The 25,450-nt window shown below is 44.4% G+C and overlaps 1 protein-coding gene across 1 annotated transcript; it reads right to left on the reverse strand.

Moving 5' to 3' along the window:
• Positions 1 to 13,656: 13,656 nt before the first annotated feature.
• Positions 13,657 to 18,651, reverse strand: LOC144764063 (uncharacterized). Its single transcript, XM_078650216.1, is given in 2 exon segments — positions 13,657 to 15,370; positions 15,538 to 18,651. Coding segments are annotated over 2 exon segments (3,441 nt in total). The 5' UTR covers positions 18,401 to 18,651; the 3' UTR covers positions 13,657 to 14,792.
• Between the last annotated feature and the right edge of the window lie 6,799 nt (positions 18,652 to 25,450).

The following is a 25,450-nucleotide window of genomic DNA, read 5'->3' on the forward strand; positions in this document are numbered from 1 at the left end:
CTTCCATCACATACAGTACTACAATGCAAGCTTCTGTCACTCTGAACTTTCAGCACAGTCAGAGGAAGGCAGGAGTGCAGGCTTCCATCACATACAGTACTACAATGCAAGCTTCTGTCCCTCTGAACTTTCAGCACAGTCAGAACAATCAGGAGTGCAGGCTTCTATAACATACAGTACTACAATGCAAGCTTCTGTCACTCTGAACTTTCAGCACAGTCAGAGGAAGGCAGGAGTGCAGGCTTCCATCACATACAGTACTACAATGCAAGCTTCCATCACTCTGAACTTTCAGCACAGTCAGGGGAAGGCGGGAGTGCAGGCTTCCATCACATACAGTACTACAATGCAAGCTTCTGTCACTCTGAAGTTTCAGCACAGTCAGAGGACAGCGTGAGTGCAGGCTTCCATAACATACAGTACTACAATGCAAGCTTCTGTCACTCTGAAGTTTCAGCACAGTCAGAGGACAGCGTGAGTGCAGGCTTCCATAACATACAGTACTACAATGCAAGCTTCCGTCACTCTGAACTTTCAGCACAGTCAGAGGAAGGCAGGAGTGCAGGCTTCCATAACATACAGTACTACAATGCAAGCTTCCGTCACTCTGAACTTTCAGCACAGTCAGAGGAAGGCAGTAGTGCAGGCTTCCATCACATACAGTGCTACAATGCAAGCTTCTGTCACTCTGAACTTTCAGCAGAGTCAGGGGAAGGCAGGAGTGCAGGCTCCCATCACATACAGTACTACGATGCAAGCTTCCATCACTCTGAACTTTCAGCACAGTCAAAGGAAGGCAGGAGTGCAGGCTTCCCTCACATACAGTACTACAATGCAAGCTTCCGTCACTCTTAACTTTCAGCAGTCAGAGGAAGGCAGGAGTGCAGGCTTCCATCACATACAGTACTACAATGCAAGCTTCCGTCACTCTTAACTTTCAGCACAGTCAGAGGAAGGCGGGAGTGCAGGATTCCATCACATACAGTACTACAATGCAAGGTTCCGTCACTCTGAACTTTCAGCACAGTCAAGGGAAGACAGGAGTGCAGGCTTCCATCACATACAGTACTACAATGCAAGCTTCCGTCACTCTTAACTTTCAGCACAGTCAGAGGAAGGCAGGAGTTTAGGCTTACATCACATACAGTACTACGATGCAAGCTTCCGTCACTCTGAACTTTCAGCAGAGTCAGGGGAAGGCAGGAGTGCAGGCTTTTATCACATACAGTACTACAATGCAAGCTTCTGTCACTCTTAACTTTCAGCACAGTCAGAGGAAGGCAGGAGTGCAGGCTTCCATCACATACAGTACTACAATGCAAGCTTCCGTCACTCTGAACTTTCAGCACAGTCAGAGGACAGCGTGAGTGCAGGCTTCCATAACATACAGTACTACAATGCAAGCTTCCGTCACTCTGAACTTTCAGCACAGTCAGAGGAAGGCAGAAGGGCAGGCTTCCATCACATTCAGTACCGCAATGCAAGCTTCTGTGACTCTGAACTTTCAGCACAGTCAGAGGAAGGCAGGAGTGCAGGCTTCCATAACATACAGTACTACAATGCAAGCTTCTGTCACTCTGAACTTTCAGCACAGTCAGAGGAAGGCAGGAGTGCAGGCTTCCATAACATACAGTACTACAATGCAAGCTTCTGTCCCTCTGAACTTTCAGCACAGTCAGAGGAAGGCAGGAGTGCAGGCTTCCATCATACAGTACTACAATGCAAGCTTCTGTCATTCTGAGCTTTCAGCACAGTCAGAGGAAGGAAGGAGTGCAGGCTTCCATCACATACAGTCCTACAATGAAAGCTTCTGTCACTCTGAAGTTTCAGCAGAGTCAGGGGAAGGTAGGAGTGCAGGCTTCCATCACATACAGTACTACAACGCAAGCTTCAGTCACTCTGAACTTTCAGCAAAGTCAGAGGAAGGCAGGAGTGCAGGCTTCCATCACATACAGTACTACAACACAAGTTTCTGTCACTGTGAACTTTCAGCAGAGTCAGGGGAAGGCAGGAGTGCAGGCTTCCATCACATACAGTACTGCAATGCAAGCTTCCATCACTGTGATCTTTCAGCACAGTCAGAGGAAGGCAGGAGTGCAGGCTTCCTTCACATACAGTACTACAATGTAAGCTTCTGTCACCCTATACTTTCAGCACAGTCCGAGGAAGGCGGGAGTGCAGGCTTCCATCACATACAGTACTACAATGCAAGCTTCCATCACTCTGAACTTTCAGCACAGTCAGAGGAACTCAGGAGTGCAGGCTTCCATCACATACAGTACTACAATGCAAGCTTCTGTCACTCTGAACTTTCAGCACAGTCAGAGGAAGGCAGGAGTGCAGGCTTCCATCACATACAGTACTACAATGCAAGCTTCTGTCACTCTGAACTTTCAGCACAGTCAGAGGAAGGCAGGAGTGGAGGCTTCCATCACATACAGTACTGCAATGCAAGCTTCCGTCACTCTGAACTTTCAGCACAGTCAGAACAATCAGGAGTGCAGGCTTCTATAACATACAGTACTACAATGCAAGCTTCTGTCACTCTGAACTTTCAGCACAGTCAGAGGAAGGCAGGAGTGCAGGCTTCCATCACATACAGTACTACAATGCAAGCTTCCATCACTCTGAACTTTCAGCACAGTCAGGGGAAGGCGGGAGTGCAGGCTTCCATCACATACAGTACTACAATGCAAGCTTCTGTCACTCTGAAGTTTCAGCACAGTCAGAGGACAGCGTGAGTGCAGGCTTCCATAACATACAGTACTACAATGCAAGCTTCTGTCACTCTGAAGTTTCAGCACAGTCAGAGGACAGCGTGAGTGCAGGCTTCCATAACATACAGTACTACAATGCAAGCTTCCGTCACTCTGAACTTTCAGCACAGTCAGAGGAAGGCAGGAGTGCAGGCTTCCATAACATACAGTACTACAATGCAAGCTTCCGTCACTCTGAACTTTCAGCACAGTCAGAGGAAGGCAGTAGTGCAGGCTTCCATCACATACAGTGCTACAATGCAAGCTTCTGTCACTCTGAACTTTCAGCAGAGTCAGGGGAAGGCAGGAGTGCAGGCTCCCATCACATACAGTACTACGATGCAAGCTTCCATCACTCTGAACTTTCAGCACAGTCAAAGGAAGGCAGGAGTGCAGGCTTCCCTCACATACAGTACTACAATGCAAGCTTCCGTCACTCTTAACTTTCAGCAGTCAGAGGAAGGCAGGAGTGCAGGCTTCCATCACATACAGTACTACAATGCAAGCTTCCGTCACTCTTAACTTTCAGCACAGTCAGAGGAAGGCGGGAGTGCAGGATTCCATCACATACAGTACTACAATGCAAGGTTCCGTCACTCTGAACTTTCAGCACAGTCAAGGGAAGACAGGAGTGCAGGCTTCCATCACATACAGTACTACAATGCAAGCTTCCGTCACTCTTAACTTTCAGCACAGTCAGAGGAAGGCAGGAGTTTAGGCTTACATCACATACAGTACTACGATGCAAGCTTCCGTCACTCTGAACTTTCAGCAGAGTCAGGGGAAGGCAGGAGTGCAGGCTTTTATCACATACAGTACTACAATGCAAGCTTCTGTCACTCTTAACTTTCAGCACAGTCAGAGGAAGGCAGGAGTGCAGGCTTCCATCACATACAGTACTACAATGCAAGCTTCCGTCACTCTGAACTTTCAGCACAGTCAGAGGAAGGCAGGAGTGCAGACTTCCATCACATACAGTGCTACAATGCAAGCTTCTGTCACTCTGAACTTTCAGCACGGTCAGAGGAAGGCAGGAGTGCAGACTTCCATCACATACAGTACCGCAATGCAAGCTTCCGTCACTCTTAACTTTCAGCACAGTCAGAGCAAGGCGGGAGTGCAGGCTTCCATCACATACAGTACCGCAATGCAAGCTTCCGTCACTCTTATCTTTCAGCACAGTCAGAGGAAGGCGGGAGTGCAGGCTTCCATAACATACAGTGCCACAATGCAAGCTTCCATCACTCTTAACTTTCAGCACAGTCAGAGGGAGGCAGGAGTGCAGGCTTCCATCACATACAGTACTACAACGCAAGCTTCTGTCACTCTGAACTTTCAGCAGAGTCAGGGGAAGGCAGGAGTGCAGACTTCCATCACATACAGCACCGCAATGCAAGCTTCCGTCACTCTTAACTTTCAGCACAGTGAGAGGAAGGCAGGAGTGCAGGCTTCCATCACATACAGTACTACAATGCAAGCTTCCATCACTGTGATCTTTCAGCACAGTCAGAGGAAGGCAGGAGTGCAGGCTTCCGTCACAAGCAGTGCTACAATTTAAGCTTCCGTGACTCTTAACTTTCAGCAGTCAGAGGAAGGCAGGAGTGCAGGCTTCCATAACATACAGTACTACAATGCAAGCTTCTGTCACTCTGAACTTTCAGCACAGTCAGAGGAAGGCAGGAGTGCAGGCTTCCATCACATACAGTACTACAATGCAAGCTTCTGTCACTCTGAACTTTCAGCAGTCAGAGGAACTCAGGAGTGCAGGCTTCCATCAGATACAGTACTACAATGCAAGCTTCCGTCACTCTGAGCTTTCAGCAGTCAGAGGAAGGCAGGAGTGCAGGCTTCCATCACATACAGTACTACAATGCAAGCTTCTGTCACTCTGAACTTTCAGCACAGTCCGAGGAAGGCGGGAGTGCAGGCTTCCATCACATACAGTATTACAATTCAAGGTTCCGTCACTCTGAACTTTCAGCACAGTCAGAGGAAGGCAGGAGTGCAGGCTTCCATAACATACAGTACTACAATGCAAGCTTCTGTCACTCTGAACTTTCAGCACAGTCAGAGGAAGGTAGGAGTGCAGGCTTCCATCACATACAGTACTACAATGCAAGCTTCTGTCACTCTGAACTTTCAGCACAGTCAGAGGGAGGCAGGAGTGCAGGCTTCCATCACATACAGTACTACAACGCAAGCTTCTGTCACTCTGAACTTTCAGCAGAGTCAGGGGAAGGCAGGAGTGCAGACTTCCATCACATACAGCACCGCAATGCAAGCTTCCGTCACTCTTAACTTTCAGCACAGTGAGAGGAAGGCAGGAGTGCAGGCTTCCATCACATACAGTACTACAATGCAAGCTTCCATCACTGTGATCTTTCAGCACAGTCAGAGGAAGGCAGGAGTGCAGGCTTCCGTCACAAGCAGTGCTACAATTTAAGCTTCCGTGACTCTTAACTTTCAGCAGTCAGAGGAAGGCAGGAGTGCAGGCTTCCATAACATACAGTACTACAATGCAAGCTTCTGTCACTCTGAACTTTCAGCACAGTCAGAGGAAGGCAGGAGTGCAGGCTTCCATCACATACAGTACTACAATGCAAGCTTCTGTCACTCTGAACTTTCAGCAGTCAGAGGAACTCAGGAGTGCAGGCTTCCATCAGATACAGTACTACAATGCAAGCTTCCGTCACTCTGAGCTTTCAGCAGTCAGAGGAAGGCAGGAGTGCAGGCTTCCATCACATACAGTACTACAATGCAAGCTTCTGTCACTCTGAACTTTCAGCACAGTCCGAGGAAGGCGGGAGTGCAGGCTTCCATCACATACAGTATTACAATTCAAGGTTCCGTCACTCTGAACTTTCAGCACAGTCAGAGGAAGGCAGGAGTGCAGGCTTCCATAACATACAGTACTACAATGCAAGCTTCTGTCACTCTGAACTTTCAGCACAGTCAGAGGAAGGTAGGAGTGCAGGCTTCCATCACATACAGTACTACAATGCAAGCTTCTGTCACTCTGAACTTTCAGCACAGTCAGAGGAAGGCAGGAGTGCAGGCTATCATCACATACAGTACTACAATGCAAGCTTCTGTCACTCTGAACTTTCAGCACATTCAGAGGAAGGCAGGAGTTTAGGCTTCCATCGCATACAGTACTACAATGCAAGCTTCTGTCACTCTGAACTTTCAGCAGTCAGAGGAAGGCGGGAGTTTAGGCTTACATCACATACAGTACTACAATGCAAGGTTTCGTCACTCTGGACTTTCAGCACAGTCAGAGTAACTCAGGAGTGCAGGCTTCCATCACATACAGTACTACAATGCAAGCTTCTGTCACTCTGAACTTTCAGCACAGTCAGAGGAAGGCAGGAGTGTAGGCTTCCATCACATACAGTACTACAATGCAAGCTTCCATCACTCTGAACTTTCAGCACAGTCAGAGGAAGGCAGGAGTGCAGGCTTCCATCACATACAGTACTACAATGCAAGTTCCGTCACTCTGAACTTTCAGCAGAGTCAGAGGAACTCAGGAGTGCAGGCTTCCATCACACACAGCACTACAATGCAAGCTTCCGTCACTCTGAACTTTCAGCACAGTCAGAGGAAGGAAGGAGTGCAGGCTTCCATCACATACAGTACCGCAATGCAAGCTTCCATCACTCTGAACTTTCAGCACAGTCAGAGGAAGGCAGGAGTGTAGGCTTCCATCACATACAGTACTACAATGCAAGGTCCGTCACTCTGAACTTTCAGCACAGTCAGAGGAAGGCAGGAGTGCAGGCTACCATCACATACAGTACTACAATGCAAGCTTCCGCCACTCTGAACTTTCAGCACATTCAAAGGAAGGCAGGAGTGCAGGCTTCCATAACATACAGTACTACAATGCAAGCTTTTGTCACTCTGAACTTTCAGCACAGTCAGCGGAAGGCAGGAGTGTAGGCTTCCGTCAAATACAGTACTACAATGCAAGCTTCCGTCACTCTGAACTTTCAGCACATTCAAAGGAAGGCAGGAGTGCAGGCTTCCATCACATACAGTACTACAATGCAAGCTTCTGTCACTCTGAACTTTCAGCACAGACAGAGGATGGCAGGAGTGCACGCTTCCATCACATACAATACTACAATTGAAGCTTTCGTCACTCTGTACTTTAAGCACAGCCAGAGGAAGGCAGCATTACTGGCTTCCATCACATACAGTACTACAATGCAAACTTCTGTCACTCTGAACGTTCAGCACAGTCAGTGGAAGGCAGGAGTGCAGGCTTCCGTCACAAGCAGTGCTACAATGCAAGGTTCCGTCACTCTGATCTTTCAGCACAGTCAGAGGAAGGCAGGAGTGCAGGCTTCCATCACATACAGTACTACAATGCAAGCTTCTGTCACTCTGAACTTTCAACACAGTCAGAGGAAGGCAGGAGTGCAGGCTTCCATCCCATACAGTACTACAATGCACGCTTCCATCACTCTGAACTTTCAGCACAGTCAGAGGAAGGCAGGAGTTTAGGCTTCCATCACATACAGTACTACGATGCAAGCTTCTGTCACTCTGAACTTTCAGCACAGTCAAAGGAAGGCGGGAGTTTAGGCTTACATCACATACAGTACTACAATGCAAGCTTCTGTCACTCTGAAGTTTCAGCACAGTCAAAGGAAGGCGGGAGTTGAGGCTTACATCACATACAGTACTACAATACAAGCTTCTGTTACTCTGAAGTTTCAGCACAGTCAGAGGACATCATGAGTGCAGGCTTCCATCACATACAGTGCTACAATGCAAGCTTCTGTAACTCTGAACTTTCAGCAGAGTCAGGGGAAGGAAGGAGTGCAGGCTTCCATCACATACAGTCCTACAATGCAAGCTTCTGTCACTCTGAAGTTTCAGCACAGTCAGGGGAAGGCAGGAGTGCAGGCTTCCACCACATACAGTACTACAATACAAGCTTCCTTCACTCTGATCTTTCAGCACAGTCAGAGGAAGACAGGAGTGAAGGCTTCCATCACATAAAGTACTACAATGCAAGCTTCTGTGACTCTGAACTTTCAGCACAGTCCGAGGAAGGCAGGAGTGCAGGCTTCCATCACATACAGTACTACAATGCAAGCTTCCGTCACTCTGAACTTTCAGCACATTCAGAGGAAGGCAGGAGTACAGGCTTCCATCACATACAGTACTACAATGCAAGCTTCTGTCACTCTGAACTTTCAGCACAGTCAGAGGAAGGCAGGAGTGCAGGCTTCCATCACATACAGTACTACAATGCAAGCTTCTGTCACTCTGAACTTTCAGCACTGTCTTTTTACATTTACAGATCTATTGCTGTGCAGCCGAGGCTGCCAGGTAACATTACATATGCCAACAACAGAAGTGCACATAATCATTCAATTCATGTTACATATACAGATCTAGCGCTGCACAGCCATGGCTGCTAGGTTACTTTGTAAAGGCGATAATACCTACTGAAACCTGGGGCCTAAAAAAAGCAAAATAAATTCGCTTCAACAAGCCAGACTGTTTACCAAATCAGTCAAAGGCAAACATTTTTTTTTCAAAAAAGCCCATACAAGACAGAACAGTGAACCTCAAACCACACTACAAGTGATTGTTGGTGAGACTCAAAAACAATATGTCCATAACTAGTGGATGCCCATCAAATGTCATGTAATGATCAATATTCTCATGTGGTCATCCAAATCATGGGGGTGGTCCGTCTCTTGATCATTGAGACCTTATCCACTCCCCAACAGTACAAGTTCAAAGGGTCAAGCCCACAATCACTGTAAGGACCAGGAGAAAAGATCCATCAGTATGGGAAACAGTGCAGTGCAAAAAAAGGAAAGAAGTGGTGAATAAAATAGAGCGAAGAGACAGAAAAAGAACAAATTTTAATTTGAAATATGTCTCTTCCCCTAATTAAAATCCAGAACAGTGCAATAAGGCAGTTATTGAACAAATATTTAACTGCCACGAGGGGCCAACATGTTTCAGCCAGAAAGGGAAACGAGGTCCCAAAGCTTTCTTCAGGGCCTCTGTTCTACAAAAGTATTGCTACCGCTAATGTGATAAAACAAATAATCAATTCATAAACCATATGAAGGATACAAGTAGACACATTAGTCTATATTCAAACTCCTCCGTATCAGACGGTGTGTCTCACATCCAGAATGACCAGGGATCAGACCTCATCTCTCCTGGACCAAGCTCAGGTAGATGGAGGCCCCCCTCTATCCGTCGTTGCCTCAAAGCAATGACCTGCCATCTGCAAGAAATCTGCATTTGTTGCACTACATCTCTAACAAGTGGAGTCCAAAGCTAGCGTGCTAGCCGCATGTTAATTGCTCTATGTATATATTTTAGCAGCCTAAATCCAAATGTCCTGCTGGGGAAAATATCTCTAATCTTTTGGATGCATTTTATCAACTTTACTTATACAATCTATGGCCCAATTCTTGTCTCCATTTTGTCGTCATGCGTAAATAACCACGTGCAGTTTATCCAAACTACAACTGTACATTTGTGTAATCAGCTTTGCAGGGCTAGGGATCGCAAGGACCAAACTGAGGAGATCCCAACCTAAAGTATCATCTGGAATTTCCTTGAATAACTCCGTCATACAGCATCGAAGTTGGTGATGTGTCAGAATAACTATCAATAAGAAGGCATCACATTGCAAGCATTATGATAGCAAATGTTTTATTATTGACGGTGTCCCCCAATGCCAGCAGGTTTTCTACTACTCTGAAAACCGTCAACAGACAGCTAACCCAATACCTCGAACAAAACAGAATCCTGGACCCTTCCCAGTCATTGTTCCACAGCAACCACAGCACCGAGACTGCCCTCATTGCCGCCACTGACATCAGGACCCTGGTGGACGACGGTGAGACCACAGCATTCGTCCTCCTAGACCTCTCTGCCGACTTTGATACCGCCTGCCACCGCACACTATGCCCACGCCTCCATGCCGCAGAGATCCGAGACAAGGCTCTGCATTGGACCACCTCCTTCCTCTCTTGCAGAACCCAGAGAGTCTGCCTCCCCCCATTCCGTCCAAAGCCTCCGAGATCATCTGCGGCGTACCCCAGGGTACCCCAGCCCGACGCTGTTCAACACTTACATGGCCCCCTCGCACACGACCTCAACATAATCTCCTAAGCCGACGACACGCAGCTGATCCTCTCCCTCACCAAGGACCCCATCACCACCAAAGCCAACCTCCATGAAGGAATGAAAGCCGTCGCCGACTGGATGAAGACCAGCCGTCTGAAGTTGAACTCGGACAAGACGAAGGTTCTCATCCTCAGCTCCAACCCTTCAGCCTGGGACGACTCCTGGTGGCCGACGGCACTGGGGGCAGGCCTGACACCCACCGACCATGCACGCAACCTGGGAATCATCCTCGACTCAACGCTCTGAATGATCAAGCAAGTCAACGCCGTCTCCTCCTCCTGCTTCAACACCCTCTGCAAGATCTACAGATGGATCCCGAGAGATACAAGAAAGACAATCACCCAGGCCCTCGTCTGCAGCAGACTCAACTACGGAAACACCCTCTACGCGGGAGCCCCGACCAAGCTCATCAAACGACTACAACACATCCAAAACTCCTCAGCATGACTGATCCTCAACATACCACGCCACAGCCACATCACCCTCCACCTGAGAAACCTGTACTGGCTACCCGTCAACAAGAGGATATCCTTCAAGCTCCTCACCCACGCACACAAGGCACTCCACAAGACCGGCCCAGCCTACCTCAACAGACGGCTCTCCTTCTACATCCCAAACCGCCAGCTATGCTCCGCCGAACTCTCACTCCCCACCGTCCCGCTCATTCGAAGAACCACCGGTGGGAGATCCTTCTCCCACCTCGCCGCCAAGACATGGAACAGCCTCCCACTGAGCCTACGACAGACCCAAGACCTGCTGACCTTCAGGAGGATACTCAAGACCTGGCTGTTCGATCAGTAGCGCCCCCCCCCCCAGCGCCTTGAGACCCTCGCGGGTATGTAGTGCACTTTACAAATGATTGATTAACTACTCAGCTGTCTAATCACCCGAGGGTTAGGGAATTCTCATCATGGGTTATGAAGCAGAGAGAAGATTAGTGAGTTTGGCCTTTCCTTTCCCACCAGTTTGGAAAGCCTATCCCATGCCCAGCAGGTGGTACATCGTACTGTATGGATATCGCCACTTAGGTTCCTGACATTCTGCCACAGACCGGGACGCAGTGGAATCGGGTCGCTAGTTTCACTTCAATGCACAGTGTGGTGGTTGTCTAGTATTGGGAAAGCAGTGATGGCCAAACTGTGTCTGGGCCGTAAGGTGATATACTTCAAAGCTGGGAGTTCTAATCCCTCATGCTTGCATAGTAGTTGCATCTTGCTCCATGCTTTTCAGGGCTGTCTACCTCCCCTCGCTGACTTTAATCAACTGAGAATATCCAGATCCAGCTTTATTTAGCTCCATCTGGATATTCTGAAACAGGTACGACAGTTTAGGGAGCAGCTTTATCTTCATACGGCAAATCCCCCTTCATTGATATCAGCACGTTGATCCATCTATCTGTTTAGTACTTTGTCACAAACTTCCCAAAGTTTTCACTATTTATTGTGGACAAATTTCAATGACACCCGACTCACGGGTATCTTACAGGTTCCAATTGCCACCCCAGCGGTTCCTGCAGCTCAGGGGTAGTTCTCCACCTGGTTAGGGGCATCATTGCTGACTTAGACCAATTGATTTTTAAAGACCATTTCCCTAATACAGTTATTTCAGTAATTGTAAGATGAAGACTTCAAGCAGGGTCCTTGAGCAATAGCAGAATATTGTCTGCATACATCAAAAGAACGACCCTACACACACCTAATTGTAGGCCTCTGTGGTTGAGGAAGAAAGCTGGCAGGTGGCTACGCAGCTAGGGAAGAAGGATCGAAGAGAGAAGACAGCCTCGCCTGATGCTCCTATGTTTTGATATTGGAGAATACAAATTGTTGACTTATTTTCTTACTTTGGGGGAAGTGTATAGTAGAGTGATTCATTTGAGCACAGCTTTGCCTATTCCCATCCCTCCTATTAGTATGAGTAGGAAGGGCAATTATGCCTCTCCTCCCCTTTACCGCACCACTGGGCAGTCATACGCTTATCTAGCAATTTACCTTCACTGTCCACTGTGCCACAGACATCCAGCCATTTTAGGTTTAATATAGCTAGTGTTGGTTGGGCTGCAAAACTCACAAATTCTCACTCTAGCGATGACGTCTGTTGCTCTGGGCATGACATTCCATCTTTTAGTGATCTTAATATCCTGTGACTTTAGATATGCATTCACCCCTAGTATTGGCTTTAAACACTTCCCACAGCATAGCCCCAGAGGCAACCGAGCCCTGGTTTACCATGAGGTACGATAACATTGCTTGGCTGGTTTCTGTTTAAAGACTGGGGTCTGACAGAGCGAGGGGAGGTGGCTGCAAACCTGTCTCTAACTTTACTTTATTTAAAAATGGGGTTGTCACAGTTGAGCCATACTTATTGAATCCAACAACCACACACTGGACCTCTCCATCACAGAACTTGTCCAGAGGCCTGAACTGTAAGCCTTGTTTAACCAATATGGCCACTTCCTTAGCTAAGGAGGAAGAGTAATAGAAGTACAAGCTCCCGCTATTGGCAAAATAATTAGCTCTCACAGAAGCATCATGCGACACCCATCTAATGTCTATTGAAGTACACAATCACCAGTCGAGCCTTGTGGTTGTCATTCACACCGCTCACAGTCCAGATAGGTAGCCTATTCTTACATTCGGGGCTTGCCTCAGTCATATGTGTTGTGTCTGCAGTTTTCAGTCCCCCTTCCCTCTAAGCTCTTCTGTCAGATCAGAAGCATTTCTGACATCAAACCCCTGTCCCAGCTGTGTTCTAGTAACAGTCGCCCCAAACAGCTCTCCCAACAATCCCCTATCCACATTGCATGAGTAACCTTACCAGAGCTTTACAGTCTAGCCTCGGGGTGGCTAAACGGGCATCAATCACATTGTAGTACAGACTCATGAGTTGCTCCGCAGTGTTAGATATAACAGTAGTGATAGAAGCCCGTTCTTCTTGCATATCGATGAGAGATTAACTTATTTTGAGATTGTGGGTGGTTATTCGAGGATTTAAAGCTGGTGAATTGTGTATGGAGGAGACCTTTTCTAATTCACGCACTGACTGCCTCCCTCTTTTAGAATCTGTAAAGCACAAGAGCAAGGCTTGCTCACTGTGGAATTAACAACAGTTCGCCTTTCATGAACAAGTGAAGAGAAGCTTCCATATTTTTTATAATCTCTATCCAAGTGTCAATGTCTTCAAGATGGTGAAACAACGACCTATCAAGTGCCCCTTTTGTCCATTCAAGGACAGAGGATTCATCTTCGTATTCTTCCTAGGGGTGGGCGGAAATTGCGTAGTCGCACTACGCAAAGCTCTGTAAAACAGTAAAAAATCTCCACGAGCAGGCAAAAGTTCAGCGAGTACGCAGAATTGATTGTTCTGCCCGTTCGCAATGCTTTTTTCCTGTTTGTGAACACTATTTGCGTGCTCAGGGGGAAATATCTTGTGAACACGCATTTTGAAAGCACGAACAAGCAAATAACTCTGCAAAGCTGCAGATCGCAGAATTTTTTGCCAATTCCGCGTTCTGTGCGGAACGCGAAATTACCCAAATTCTGCAAATGTCACGAGTGGAACCGAATTTGCAGCCTAGGCCTAATTCTTCCTGCTGTGGCTCTTTTGTCACCAGATGTGCCCATACAGATCAGTTATATGTTTTTTTTTATCATTGTTACTAGCTGGGATCCCAGTCAGAGACCAGGTCCGATGGAAGTATGGTACAATGCTGTTGCATTTGTCATGACAGTTTATCATTATATATATTTATTTGCAGAGCTTTTTAAAGCACAAACATACACCCATCAGGGTATCAAGAGTACTGTACATATAGAATTCAGGTCATACATACAAGAAAATAGAATGCAAGAGGGAACATGCAGGGACCAATGTAAATACAAACACAGGTTGTTTATTTTCTATTGCATGGGCATAGTCTGAATGGACATTAGAGCGCTTTAGCAATGGTATAAAAAGGTTTGCAGTGTTCAAACATCTAGGATTGCATTCTGTACTTTCAGCAGATGTTCATTTCATTACAGATGAGCATCTTTAACAAATACACTGTACGGAAGTAGAAATAATACACTTGTTGCCTACATGTGATATAGGAGATTGTAATCACTGCTGTAAGTAGAGGCCTCTAATTCAGGTTGTCCAGCAAACTGTCTAGCAATGTCTGTACAAATGGTGGCAGCTCCTGTCCAACACGAAACCATAAACCTGATGCACAGATACTTTGGGGGCTGCAAACCTCTAAGCCAGTGGTATCTGTCTTCCAACCGACCCCAAAATTCCACTTGTCCTTTCCAGGGCAGGATTGCTACTGATGGAAAGGGAATGTCAACAATAAACAGCAAAAACAGAACATCCTAGATAACAAACTGAATTTCATTATCAGAAATGTGTTAAAACTGTGGATACAAGCCCTAGAAGGCCTTGCAGAACAAAAGACACTTTGGTGAGTGAATAGGTAGAGTCAGGTCTTATCACAAGATGGCCTAAATTGTCCTTATACTACAGTAGGCTGGGAACATGGAAATAAATCCAGCTGTTGTTTTCTGTAACATTTGCATTTTGTCAAACTTTGATGATCTCTGGAGTTTGCATATTTTTATCTCTGTGGGATATGGTTAAGGTGGGACCCTTTCTTTATTAATCCTTTGGCGCCTACGATGACAGCCACAATTTCTGTTCCTTTGTTCCACATTTTGTTCAGGTATTTTGTCCATTTATATCTGTGTGAGGTGTGGATGTTTTGACTTAGCAAATTATGACTGTTTCAAATAAAAGGCTTCAATATCAGTACATCTTAAACCGGGGTGGCCTTTTTGATACCTTATCAGAGAGCGTTTGGTAGGAAATGCTCTTCCAAGTTTATATTATTCAAATGGCTTTGTCGCACTCTGTACATTGATAGGGTTTCTCCCCTGAGTGGATTTTCTGATGTCGTTTTAGTTCTTAATTTGTTATAAATGCTTTGTCACATTCAGTGCATTGATATGGTTTCTCCCCAGTATGGATTTTCTGATGTCGATTTAGCTGCCACTTTATTATAAATGCTTTGTCACACTCTGTACATTGATATGGTTTCTCCCCAGTGTGGATTTTCTAATGTCGTTTTAGCTGTACATTTGTAATAAATGCCTTGTCACATTCTGTGCATTCATACGGTTTCTCCCCAGTGTGGACCTTCAGATGTTTCAGTAAATCTCCATTTGTTATAAATGCTTTGTCACATTCTGTACATTGATATGGTTTCTCCCTAGTGTGGCATTTCTGATGTTCCATTAGATGTGCCTTTCTAATGAATGCCTTGTCACACTCTGTACATTAAAATGGTTTCTCTCCAGTGTGGATTTTCTGATGTTGCATTAGCGTTCCATTTCTTATAAATGCTTTGTCACATTCTGTACATTGATATGGTTTCACACCAGTGTGGATTTTCTGATGTTTCCTTAGATCTCTATTTGTTATATATGCCTTGTCACATTCTGTACATTGATATGGATTTTCTCCTGCGTGAACTTGCTGATGTATTTTTAAACTTTGCTTTGCAACAAATGCTTTGCCACATTCTGTACATTTATATGGTTTTCTCCTGTGTGAAAATGGTGATGTATTTTTAAACTTTGCTTTGCAACAAATGCTTTGCCACATTCTGTACATTTATATGGTTTTTCTCCTGTGTGAAAATGCTGATGTATTTTTAAACTGTGCTTTGCAATAAATGCTTTGTCACATTCTGTACATTGATATGGTTTTTCTCCAGTGTGCAAATGCTGATGTATTTTTAAAGTGTGCTTTGCAATAAATGCCTTGTCACATTCTGTACATTGATATGGTTTCTCCCCAGTGTGTATTTTCTGATGTTTCTTCAGATTTCCATTTGTTATAAATGCCTTGTCACATTCTGTACATTGATACGGTTTCTCCCCCGTGTGGATTTTCTGATGTTGTTGTAGCTCTCCATTGGTTATAAATGCTTTGCCACATTCTGTACATATATATGGTTTTTCTCCAGTGTGCAAATGCTGATGTATTTTTAAACTGTGCTTTGCAATAAATGCTTTGTCACATTCTGTACATTGATAGGGTTTCTCCCCTGAGTGGATTTTCTGATGTCGTTTTAGTTCTTTATTTGTTATAAATGCTTTGTCACATTCAGTGCATTGATATGGTTTCTCCCCAGTATGGATTTTCTGATGTCGATTTAGCTGCCACTTTATTATAAATGCTTTGTCACACTCTGTACATTGATATAGTTTCGCCCCAGTGTGGATTTTCTGATGTCGTTTTAGCTGTCCAATTGTAATAAATGCCTTGTCATATTCTGTGCATTCATACGGTTTCTCCCCAGTGTGGATTTGTTGATGCCACTTTAGATCTGAGTTCCATCCAAACATTTTATTACATTCTGTACATTCATATGGCTTCTCCCCAGTGTGGACCTTCAGATGTTTCAGTAAATCTCCATTTGATATAAATGCTTTGTCACACTCTGTACATTGAAATGGTTTCTCCCCAGTGTGGATTTTCTGATGTCGCATTAGCGTTCCATTTCTTATAAATGCTTTGTCACATTCTGTACATTGATATGGTTTTTCTCCAGTGTGCAAATGCTGATGTATTTTTAAAGTGTGCTTTGCAAGAAATGCCTTGTCACATTCTGTACATTGATATGGTTTCTCCCCAGTGTGTATTTTCTGATGTTTCTTCAGATTTCCATTTGTTATAAATGCCTTGTCACATTCTGTACATTGATACGGTTTCTCCCCCGTGTGGATTTTCTGATGTTGTTGTAGCTCTCCATTGGTTATAAATGCTTTGCCACATTCTGTACATATATATGGTTTTTCTCCAGTGTGCAAATGCTGATGTATTTTTAAACTGTGCTTCGCAATAAATGCTTTGTCACATTCTGTACATTGATAGGGTTTCTCCCCTGAGTGGATTTTCTGATGTCGTTTTAGTTCTTTATTTGTTATAAATGCTTTGTCACATTCAGTGCATTGATATGGTTTCTCCCCAGTATGGATTTTCTGATGTCGATTTAGCTGCCACTTTATTATAAATGCTTTGTCACACTCTGTACATTGATATAGTTTCGCCCCAGTGTGGATTTTCTGATGTCGTTTTAGCTGTCCAATTGTAATAAATGACCTGTCATATTCTGTGCATTCATACGGTTTCTCCCCAGTGTGGATTTGTTGATGCCACTTTAGATCTGAGTTCCATCCAAACATTTTATTACATTCTGTACATTCATATGGCTTCTCCCCAGTGTGGACCTTCAGATGTTTCAGTAAATCTCCATTTGATATAAATGCTTTGTCACACTCTGTACATTGAAATGGTTTCTCCCCAGTGTGGATTTTCTGATGTCGCATTAGCGTTCCATTTCTTATAAATGCTTTGTCACATTCTGTACATTGATATGGTTTTTCTCCAGTGTGCAAATGCTGATGTATTTTTAAAGTGTGCTTTGCAATAAATGCCTTGTCACATTCTGTACATTGATATGGTTTCTCCCCAGTGTGTATTTTCTGATGTTTCTTCAGATTTCCATTTGTTATGAATGCCTTTTCACATTCTGTACATTGATACGGTTTCTCCCCCGTGTGGATTTTCTGATGTTGCTTCAGCTCTCCATTGGTTATAAATGCTTTGTCACATTCTGTGCATTGATATGGTTTCTCCCCAGTATGGATTTTCTGATGTCGATTTAGCTGCCACTTTATTATAAATGCTTTGTCACACTCTGTACATTGATATGGTTTCTCCCCAGTGTGGATTTTCTGATGTCGTTTTAGCTGTGCATTTGTAATAAATGCTTTGTCACATTCTGTGCATTCATACGGTTTCTCCCCAGTGTGGATTTGTTGTTGCCACTTTAGATCTGAGTTCCATCCAAACATTTTATTACATTCTGTACATTCATATGGCTTCTCCCCAGTGTGGACCTTCAGATGTTTCCTTAGATCTCTATTTGTTATAAATGCTTTGTCACATTCTGTACATTGATATGGATTTTCTCCTGTGTGAAAATGCTGATGTATTTTTAAACTGTGCTTTGCAATAAATGCTTTGTCACATTCTGTACATTGATACGGTTTCTCCCCTGTGTGGATGTTTTGATGTTGTTGTAGCTCTCCATTGGTTATAAATGCTTTGTCACATTCTGTACATTTATGTGGTTTTTCTCCTGTGTGAACTTGCTGATGAATTTTTAAACTTCTCTTTGCAGTAAATGCCTTGTCACATTCTGTACATTCATTTGGTTTCTCTCTAGTGTGGACTTTCTGATGTTGCTTTAAATTTCGATTTGTAATAAATGCTTTGTCGCATTGTGTACAATTATATGGTTTTTCACCAACGTGGTTTTGTAGATGCTGCTCTAAATTATTCTTCCTTCCTAACATTTTATTACATTCTGTACATTTATATGGTTTGTCCTCTACGTGGACACCCTGATGCTGCATTAGGTCTTTCATTGCAGAGAACACTTTTCCACAGTCAGTCCATCAATATGACTTTTCTCCGGTATGAATTTGGAGATGTCGCATTTGGTCTTTCTCTGACGAATAAATGTTTCGTGACATTCATACAGTTTCTTTCCTGTGTGTTCTTTCTGACACCAGGTAAGCTCTTCCTTCGTCATGAGCACCTCAGACTTGCTTCGGTATGTCAGTATGTTATGTCTTCTATGTGTATCATCTGAAGCCTAAGAGTCAAGTACAGGCCTCATTGGTGATGTGGTGTGATGTGGAACCAGAGTGGCAGGCCTGGTGGCCTATCAACATGGCCCCCCCTTCGTGCTCATCCCAATGGGCTAAGAACCTGGGAGTGAAGATGGACACGGGGCTAACAATGAAGGCCCAGATCCTCGGAGTGTCGGGTATGTGCTTCGGCCTCCTGAAGATGCTACGGAGGTTTCTTCCCCTACTATCGGAGGAGCACAGGAGGCTGACTGTGCAGGCCCTGATAGGGTCCAGGTTGGATTATTCCAACGTTCTATACCTGGGCCTGCCAGAATACCTGCTACAGCGGCTGCAAGTTGTGCAGAACGCTGCGGCGCGTGCAATCTATGGATTGAACAGACGGGCCAGTGCTACGGTTCTGTTACAGACCTTGCACTGGCTGCCAATCCGTAAGCGGATCGCCTTTAAGACCTTGACTCTGACGTACAAAGCGCTCCATGCGACGGGGGCTAAGTACCTCCAGAGGAGACTCACCTTTTACCAACCGGCGCGCTCCCTGAGGTCAGAATCTTTACTTTTGGCGACCGTTCCTCGAGTAAAGCGTGCACGCCTGGGAGGCCGCTCATTTGGTTTACTGGCGCCCCAACTGTGGAACTCTTTGCCCCTGTCTCTTCGGGGAGCATCTAGTTTATTAGCCTTCAGAAAGGACCTTAAAACGTGGCTATTCTCCCAGTAGGTCCTCGGTGTTTTATTTTTTCTGTTGTTGACTGTGTAGCTGTTACTCTCTTTTTAATGTGTTATGTTAGTTTCACTGCAGCCTGTTAATTAAAAGCGCCGGGACACTCTTTTTGAGTAGCCGTGCGCTCTATAAAAGCCACTATAACATAACATAACATAACATAACATTGGGCAGTTTGGGTTTTCTGCTGTAAGAAGACTTTGACGAGGCATCAGCCTTCAAGGGAAGAGATTTCGAGGTGTACTGCTTTTACATCACTTCCTACACGAGTGATGTTTAATGGCTTCATCGTTTTCATTTATCACTGCACTTATTTCACCTGAAAGATTAAGAAAAAGAAACACTGAATAAGCTGAAATACAGAGTCTATCACACAAATCTATTGGCATTTAATTGTCCCTATTGATAAGTAAGGTGAAGAAATTCTGGATTACACTTTCAATGTAAAAATGCAATCAGCAGAGTAAGGGTATACAACCCTTCTGTGGTCCCCTTCTATCGAGGAGTGTGAACTCAAGGAGCAAAAAGACACTAGAGAAGGTTCCTTGTTCAGTGAGTGAGGCCCTCTCCCCATGACACATTTCAATGTTAAATCCATAGCGACAAGATGCCTCCCTTGTCCAGGGAATGCTTCCTATTATCACACGGCCTAACAAATAATACAAGATGGAGCCTTTTCCAGTGAATGGACCATGCAATACAGAGCAACACAATAACAGCGGGAAACATAAACAACTGCTGCAAGGGATTCCTTTATACTATCAGAGAGCTTGGGATTGGACACGGACGTATAATCTGAGCATCTTCTACATAGTGTAACTCTAGAGATCTGAGGCTCTGACCATATCTGCACATGGAACAGGAGGTTTACTACCATTTTAAGCACACATTGGCAAAGTGAATAAGTATCACCGTTTAGACGTATAGGCTTTCCCAATGATGCACAACATCAGAAAGAAAAAGAAAAACAAACACGCGGCTACTTTTGCATCATTCTGTAGGTATGCAAAATGTTCTCCACAAATGCGCACACCTACAGAATGACACATGCACTGTTTTCCGTGTTCAGTCTGGTGTTAGCCAAGACCTCTTATTTTACAAAAATGACATGTGTTATACTTACTTAAAGGGGCTTTCAGCTCACCATCCAACGGTCAGTTGTTGTGCCATTCACATTTTGCTTCTGCCCACTACAGAATACAGCATGGAGCAGTGGGTCTGCCTACTACAGTCACTGGCTAGCTTCACTTTGAGTGATGACATTTTAATCTTTCAAGAGGAGGTAGCTTCCTTCAGTGAAAGTATTTATGTTTGTACTTAATTACATTAGCGATGTCTGTGTGTTTCGAGCTTCATGTTATAGCAGGACGCAATCTATCAGCTTGTCACAGCACAGGACACATTCCAGCTTTATCAGTTCCTGCCTCCTGCTAATGATGTTGTAAATTCCTTTTGGAGCTGCCTTTGTTTATTTCAATGCTGCTATATCAGAGTATACCAGATGGTGTCCATTTGAATCTATCCTTTATAAAGTAATTCACTTTTTAGAATGCACACAATGAAATGCAATTATACATCACTCCTGTATGTATTTTAACTAAGCACCTCAGCTGTGCTTGTAAACCAACTAGTCTGTATGCCCTGCTTGTCTGTCTTGCTAGTTTGCTTTCAGTGGTCGTTTGTTGTGCTTATATAGATATTTAACTGTAACATAACTAATTGAATTTGCGATGTGCTGTCTTTGCAATCCTATCTATCTACCTCTGTCTGTTTGTGTGTTAATCTATCCGTCTTTCTGTCCGTCTATATATGTGTCTACCTGTCTATCTATCATCCTGCCTATTTATCTAGTGTCCCTCTATCTACCCGTCTGTCCTTCTATCTATGTAACTTCTATCTTTGCAGCTCTATCTATCTTTTTGACTTCTATGTCTCTTTGCAAAGATATTTATCTTTGTAAATCTATCACTCTATCTATCCAACCCTGACTGCCTGTCTTTGCGAGCTGCTCTGCTTTGCAAGCCTCTCTATCTATCTATCTTTTCAGGTGTATCTGTCACTATCTGCCAAGTTATCCCTATCACTCTATCTATCCAACCCTGACTGCCTGTCTTTGCGAGCTGCTCTGCTTTGCAAGCCTCTCTATTTATCTATCTTTTCAGGTGTATCTGTCACGATCTGCCAAGTTATCCCTATCACTCTATCCATCCAGCCCTGACTGCCTGTCTTTGCGAGCTGCTCTGCTTTGCAAGCCTCTCTATCTATCTTTTCAGGTGTATCTGTCACTATCTGCCAAGTTATCCCTGTCAATCTATCTATCCAACCCTGACTGCCTGTCTTTGCGAGCTGCTCTGCTTTGCAAGCCTCTCTATCTATCTATCTTTTCAGGTGTATCTGTCACTATCTGCTAAGTTATCTCTATCACTCTATCTATCCAACCCTGACTGCCTGTCTTTGCGAGCTGCTCTGCTTTGCAAGCCTCTCTATCTATCTATCTTTTCAGGTGTATCTGTCACTATCTGCCAAGTTATCCCTATCACTCTATCTATCCAACCCTGACTGCCTGTCTTTACGAGCTGCTCTGCTTTGCAAGCCTCTCTATTTATCTATCTTTTCAGGTGTATCTGTCGCTATCTGCCAAGTTATCTCTATCACTCTATCTATCCAACCCTGACTGCCTGTCTTTGCGAGCTGCTCTGCTTTGCAAGCCTCTCTATCTATCTATCTTTTCAGGTGTATCTGTCACTATCTGCCAAGTTATCCCTATCACTCTATCTATCCAACCCTGACTGCCTGTCTTTACGAGCTGCTCTGCTTTGCAAGCCTCTCTATTTATCTATCTTTTCAGGTGTATCTGTCACTATCTGCCAAGTTATCTCTATCACTCTATCTATCCAACCCTGACTGCCTGTCTTTGCGAGCTGCTCTGCTTTGCAAGCCTCTCTGTTTATCTATTTTTTCAGGTGTATCTGTCACTATCTGCCAAGTTATCCCTATCACTCTATCTATCCAACCCTGACTGCCTGTCTTTGCGAGCTGCTCTGCTTTGCAAGCCTCTCTATCTATCTATCTTTTCAGGTGTATCTGTCACTATCTGCTAAGTTATCTCTATCACTCTATCTATCCAACCCGGACTGCCTGTCTTTGCGAGCTGCTCTGCTTTGCAAGCCTCTCTATCTATCTATCTTTTCAGGTGTATCTGTCACTATCTGCCAAGTTATCCCTATCACTCTATCTATCCAACCCTGACTGCCTGTCTTTGCGAGCTGCTCTGCTTTGCAAGCCTCTCTATTTATCTATCTTTTCAGGTGTATCTGTTGCTATCTGCCAAGTTATCTCTATCACTCTATCTATCCAACCCTGACTGCCTGTCTTTGCGAGCTGCTCTGCTTTGCAAGCCTCTCTGTTTATCTATCTTTTCAGGTGTATCTGTCGCTATCTGCCAAGTTATCTCTATCACTCTATCTATCCAACCCTGACTGCCTGTCTTTGCGAGCTGCTCTGTTTGCAAGCCTCTCTATCTATCTATCTTTTCAGGTGTATCTGTCACTATCTGCCAAGTTATCTCTATCACTCTATCCATCCAGCCCTGACTGCCTGTCTTTGCGAGCTGCTCTGCTTTGCAAGACTCTCTGTTTATCTATCTTTTCAGGTGTATCTGTCACTATCTGCCAAGTTATCCCTCTCACTCTATCTATCCAACCCTGACTGCCTGTCTTTGCGAGCTGCTCTGCTTTGCAAGCCTCTCTGTTTATCTATCTTTTCAGGTGTATCTGTCACTATCTGCCAAGTTATCTCTATCACTCTATCTATCCAACCCTGACTGCCTGTCTTTACGAGCTGCTCTGCTTTGCAAGCCGCTCTATTTATCTATCTTTTCAGGTGTATCTGTCACTATCTGCCAAGTTATCCCTATCAATCTATCTATCCAACCCTGACTGCCTGTCTTCGTGAGCTGCTCTGCTTTGCAAGCCTCTCTATTTATCTATCTTTTCAGGTGTATCTGTCACTATCTGCCAAGTTATCCCTGTCAATCTATCTATCCAACCCTGACTGCCTGTCTTTGCGAGCTGCTCTGCTTTGCAAGCCTCTCTATTTATCTATCTTTTCAGGTGTATCTGTCACTATCTGCCAAGTTATCCCTATCACTCTATCCATCCAGCCCTGACTGCCTGTCTTTGCGAGCTGCTCTGCAAGCCTCTCTGTTTATCTATCTTTTCAGGTGTATCTGTCACTATCTGCCAAGTTATCCCTATCACTCTATCTATCCAACCCTGACTGCCTGTCTTTGCGAGCTGCTCTGCTTTGCAAGCCTCTCTATCTATCTATCTTTTCAGGTGTATCTGTCACTATCTGCCAAGTTATCTCTATCATTTTATCTATCCAACCCTGACTGCCTGTCTTTGCGAGCTGCTCTGCTTTGCAAGCCTCTCTATCTATCTTTTCAGGTGTATCTGTCACTATCTGCCAAGTTATCCCTATCACTCTATCTATCCAACCCTGACTGCCTGTCTTTGCGAGCTGCTCTGCTTTGCAAGCCTCTCTATCTATCTATCTTTTCAGGTGTATCTGTCACTATCTGCCAGGTTATCTCTATCACTCTATCCATCCAGCCCTGACTGCCTGTCTTTACGAGCTGCTCTGCTTTGCAAGCCTCTCTATCTATCTATCTTTTCAGGTGTATCTGTCACTATCTGCCAAGTTATCTCTATCACTCTATCTATCCAACCCTGACTGCCTGTCTTTGCGAGCTGCTCTGCTTTGCAAGCCTCTCTATCTATCTTTTCAGGTGTATCTGTCACTATCTGCCAAGTTATCCCTATCACTCTATCCATCCAGCCCTGACTGCCTGTCTTTGCGAGCTGCTCTGCTTTGCAAGCCTCTCTATCTATCTTTTCAGGTGTATCTGTCACTATCTGCCAAGTTATCCCTATCACTCTATCTATCCAACCCTGACTGCCTGTCTTTGCGAGCTGCTCTGCTTTGCAAGCCTCTCTGTTTATCTATCTTTTCAGGTGTATCTGTCACTATCTGCCAAGTTATCTCTATCACTCTATCTATCCAACCCTGACTGCCTGTCTTTACGAGCTGCTCTGCTTTGCAAGCCTCTCTATCTATCTATCTTTTCAGGTGTATCTGTCACTATCTGCCAAGTTATCCCTATCACTCTATCCATCCAGCCCTGACTGCCTGTCTTTGCGAGCTGCTCTGCTTTGCAAGCCTCTCTATCTATCTATCTTTTCAACCTTCTCTATTTGCAGCAAAGATTTTCAAAAAAGCATTAGCAAAGGCAAGAGGCTTGCAGCCAACACCAGACCAATTATATTATTTAGGTCGGGTGTTAGTTTTACCTTTCGATTGTATCAAGTTTATGTATTACACACTGTTATTTATAGTGGCTTTCAGTCAGACTTCATCTATACGTCTGTTTTGTCATCCACATTTTATAATTTGTTCCATCCTCAATGTTTTTAAAGTGATGAGGGTCCGGCAGCTACATCAATAATGTTTTGCAAAATCCATGTCAGAACAAATCAAGCACTGACAAAGTCACAATGCCAGATCTGTTGGCCTGGACTGTAGCATTTATAGTGCCATCCACTAGAGTGACACCGAAATGTGGTTTTGACCTGGTTTGCAGTATTTATAGCACCATCCACTAGAGTGACATCAAAACGTGGCTTCAGGCCTCCCTGTGTAGCCTGGTTGGGAGAGAAAATTAAAAGAAAAAAGAAAAAACCCATATGGAGCCTAACGCCCTGGAATAGAAATCCAAGGGGGTTTGGGGGTGGGGGGGTCATTTGTTTTTAAATAACTATATCTGGAGTTCGTATTTAAAAAACAAACAATATTATATCAGTGGATGGACATCAAAACCAATAACAGCTGTCGGTGAAACTTATTATATAGTGAAATGAACCGCTGTGATGGTGGTTCCTTCCAACATACAGAGCTGACCGCTGGTCAGCTGTCATCTCTAAATAGGATGAAGTACTGTCTGTCTGTCAGGGTGGTGGGCATTAAGTCCTCTACCACCATGACAGAAGGAATTTTTACCATTTATTAGGATTTTTTAACTAAACACTCATCATAACTTCACTTTA

This window comes from Lissotriton helveticus, chromosome 6 (assembly GCF_964261635.1).
Source record: "Lissotriton helveticus chromosome 6, aLisHel1.1, whole genome shotgun sequence".
In the NCBI taxonomy this organism is placed as follows: Eukaryota; Metazoa; Chordata; class Amphibia; order Caudata; family Salamandridae; genus Lissotriton; species Lissotriton helveticus.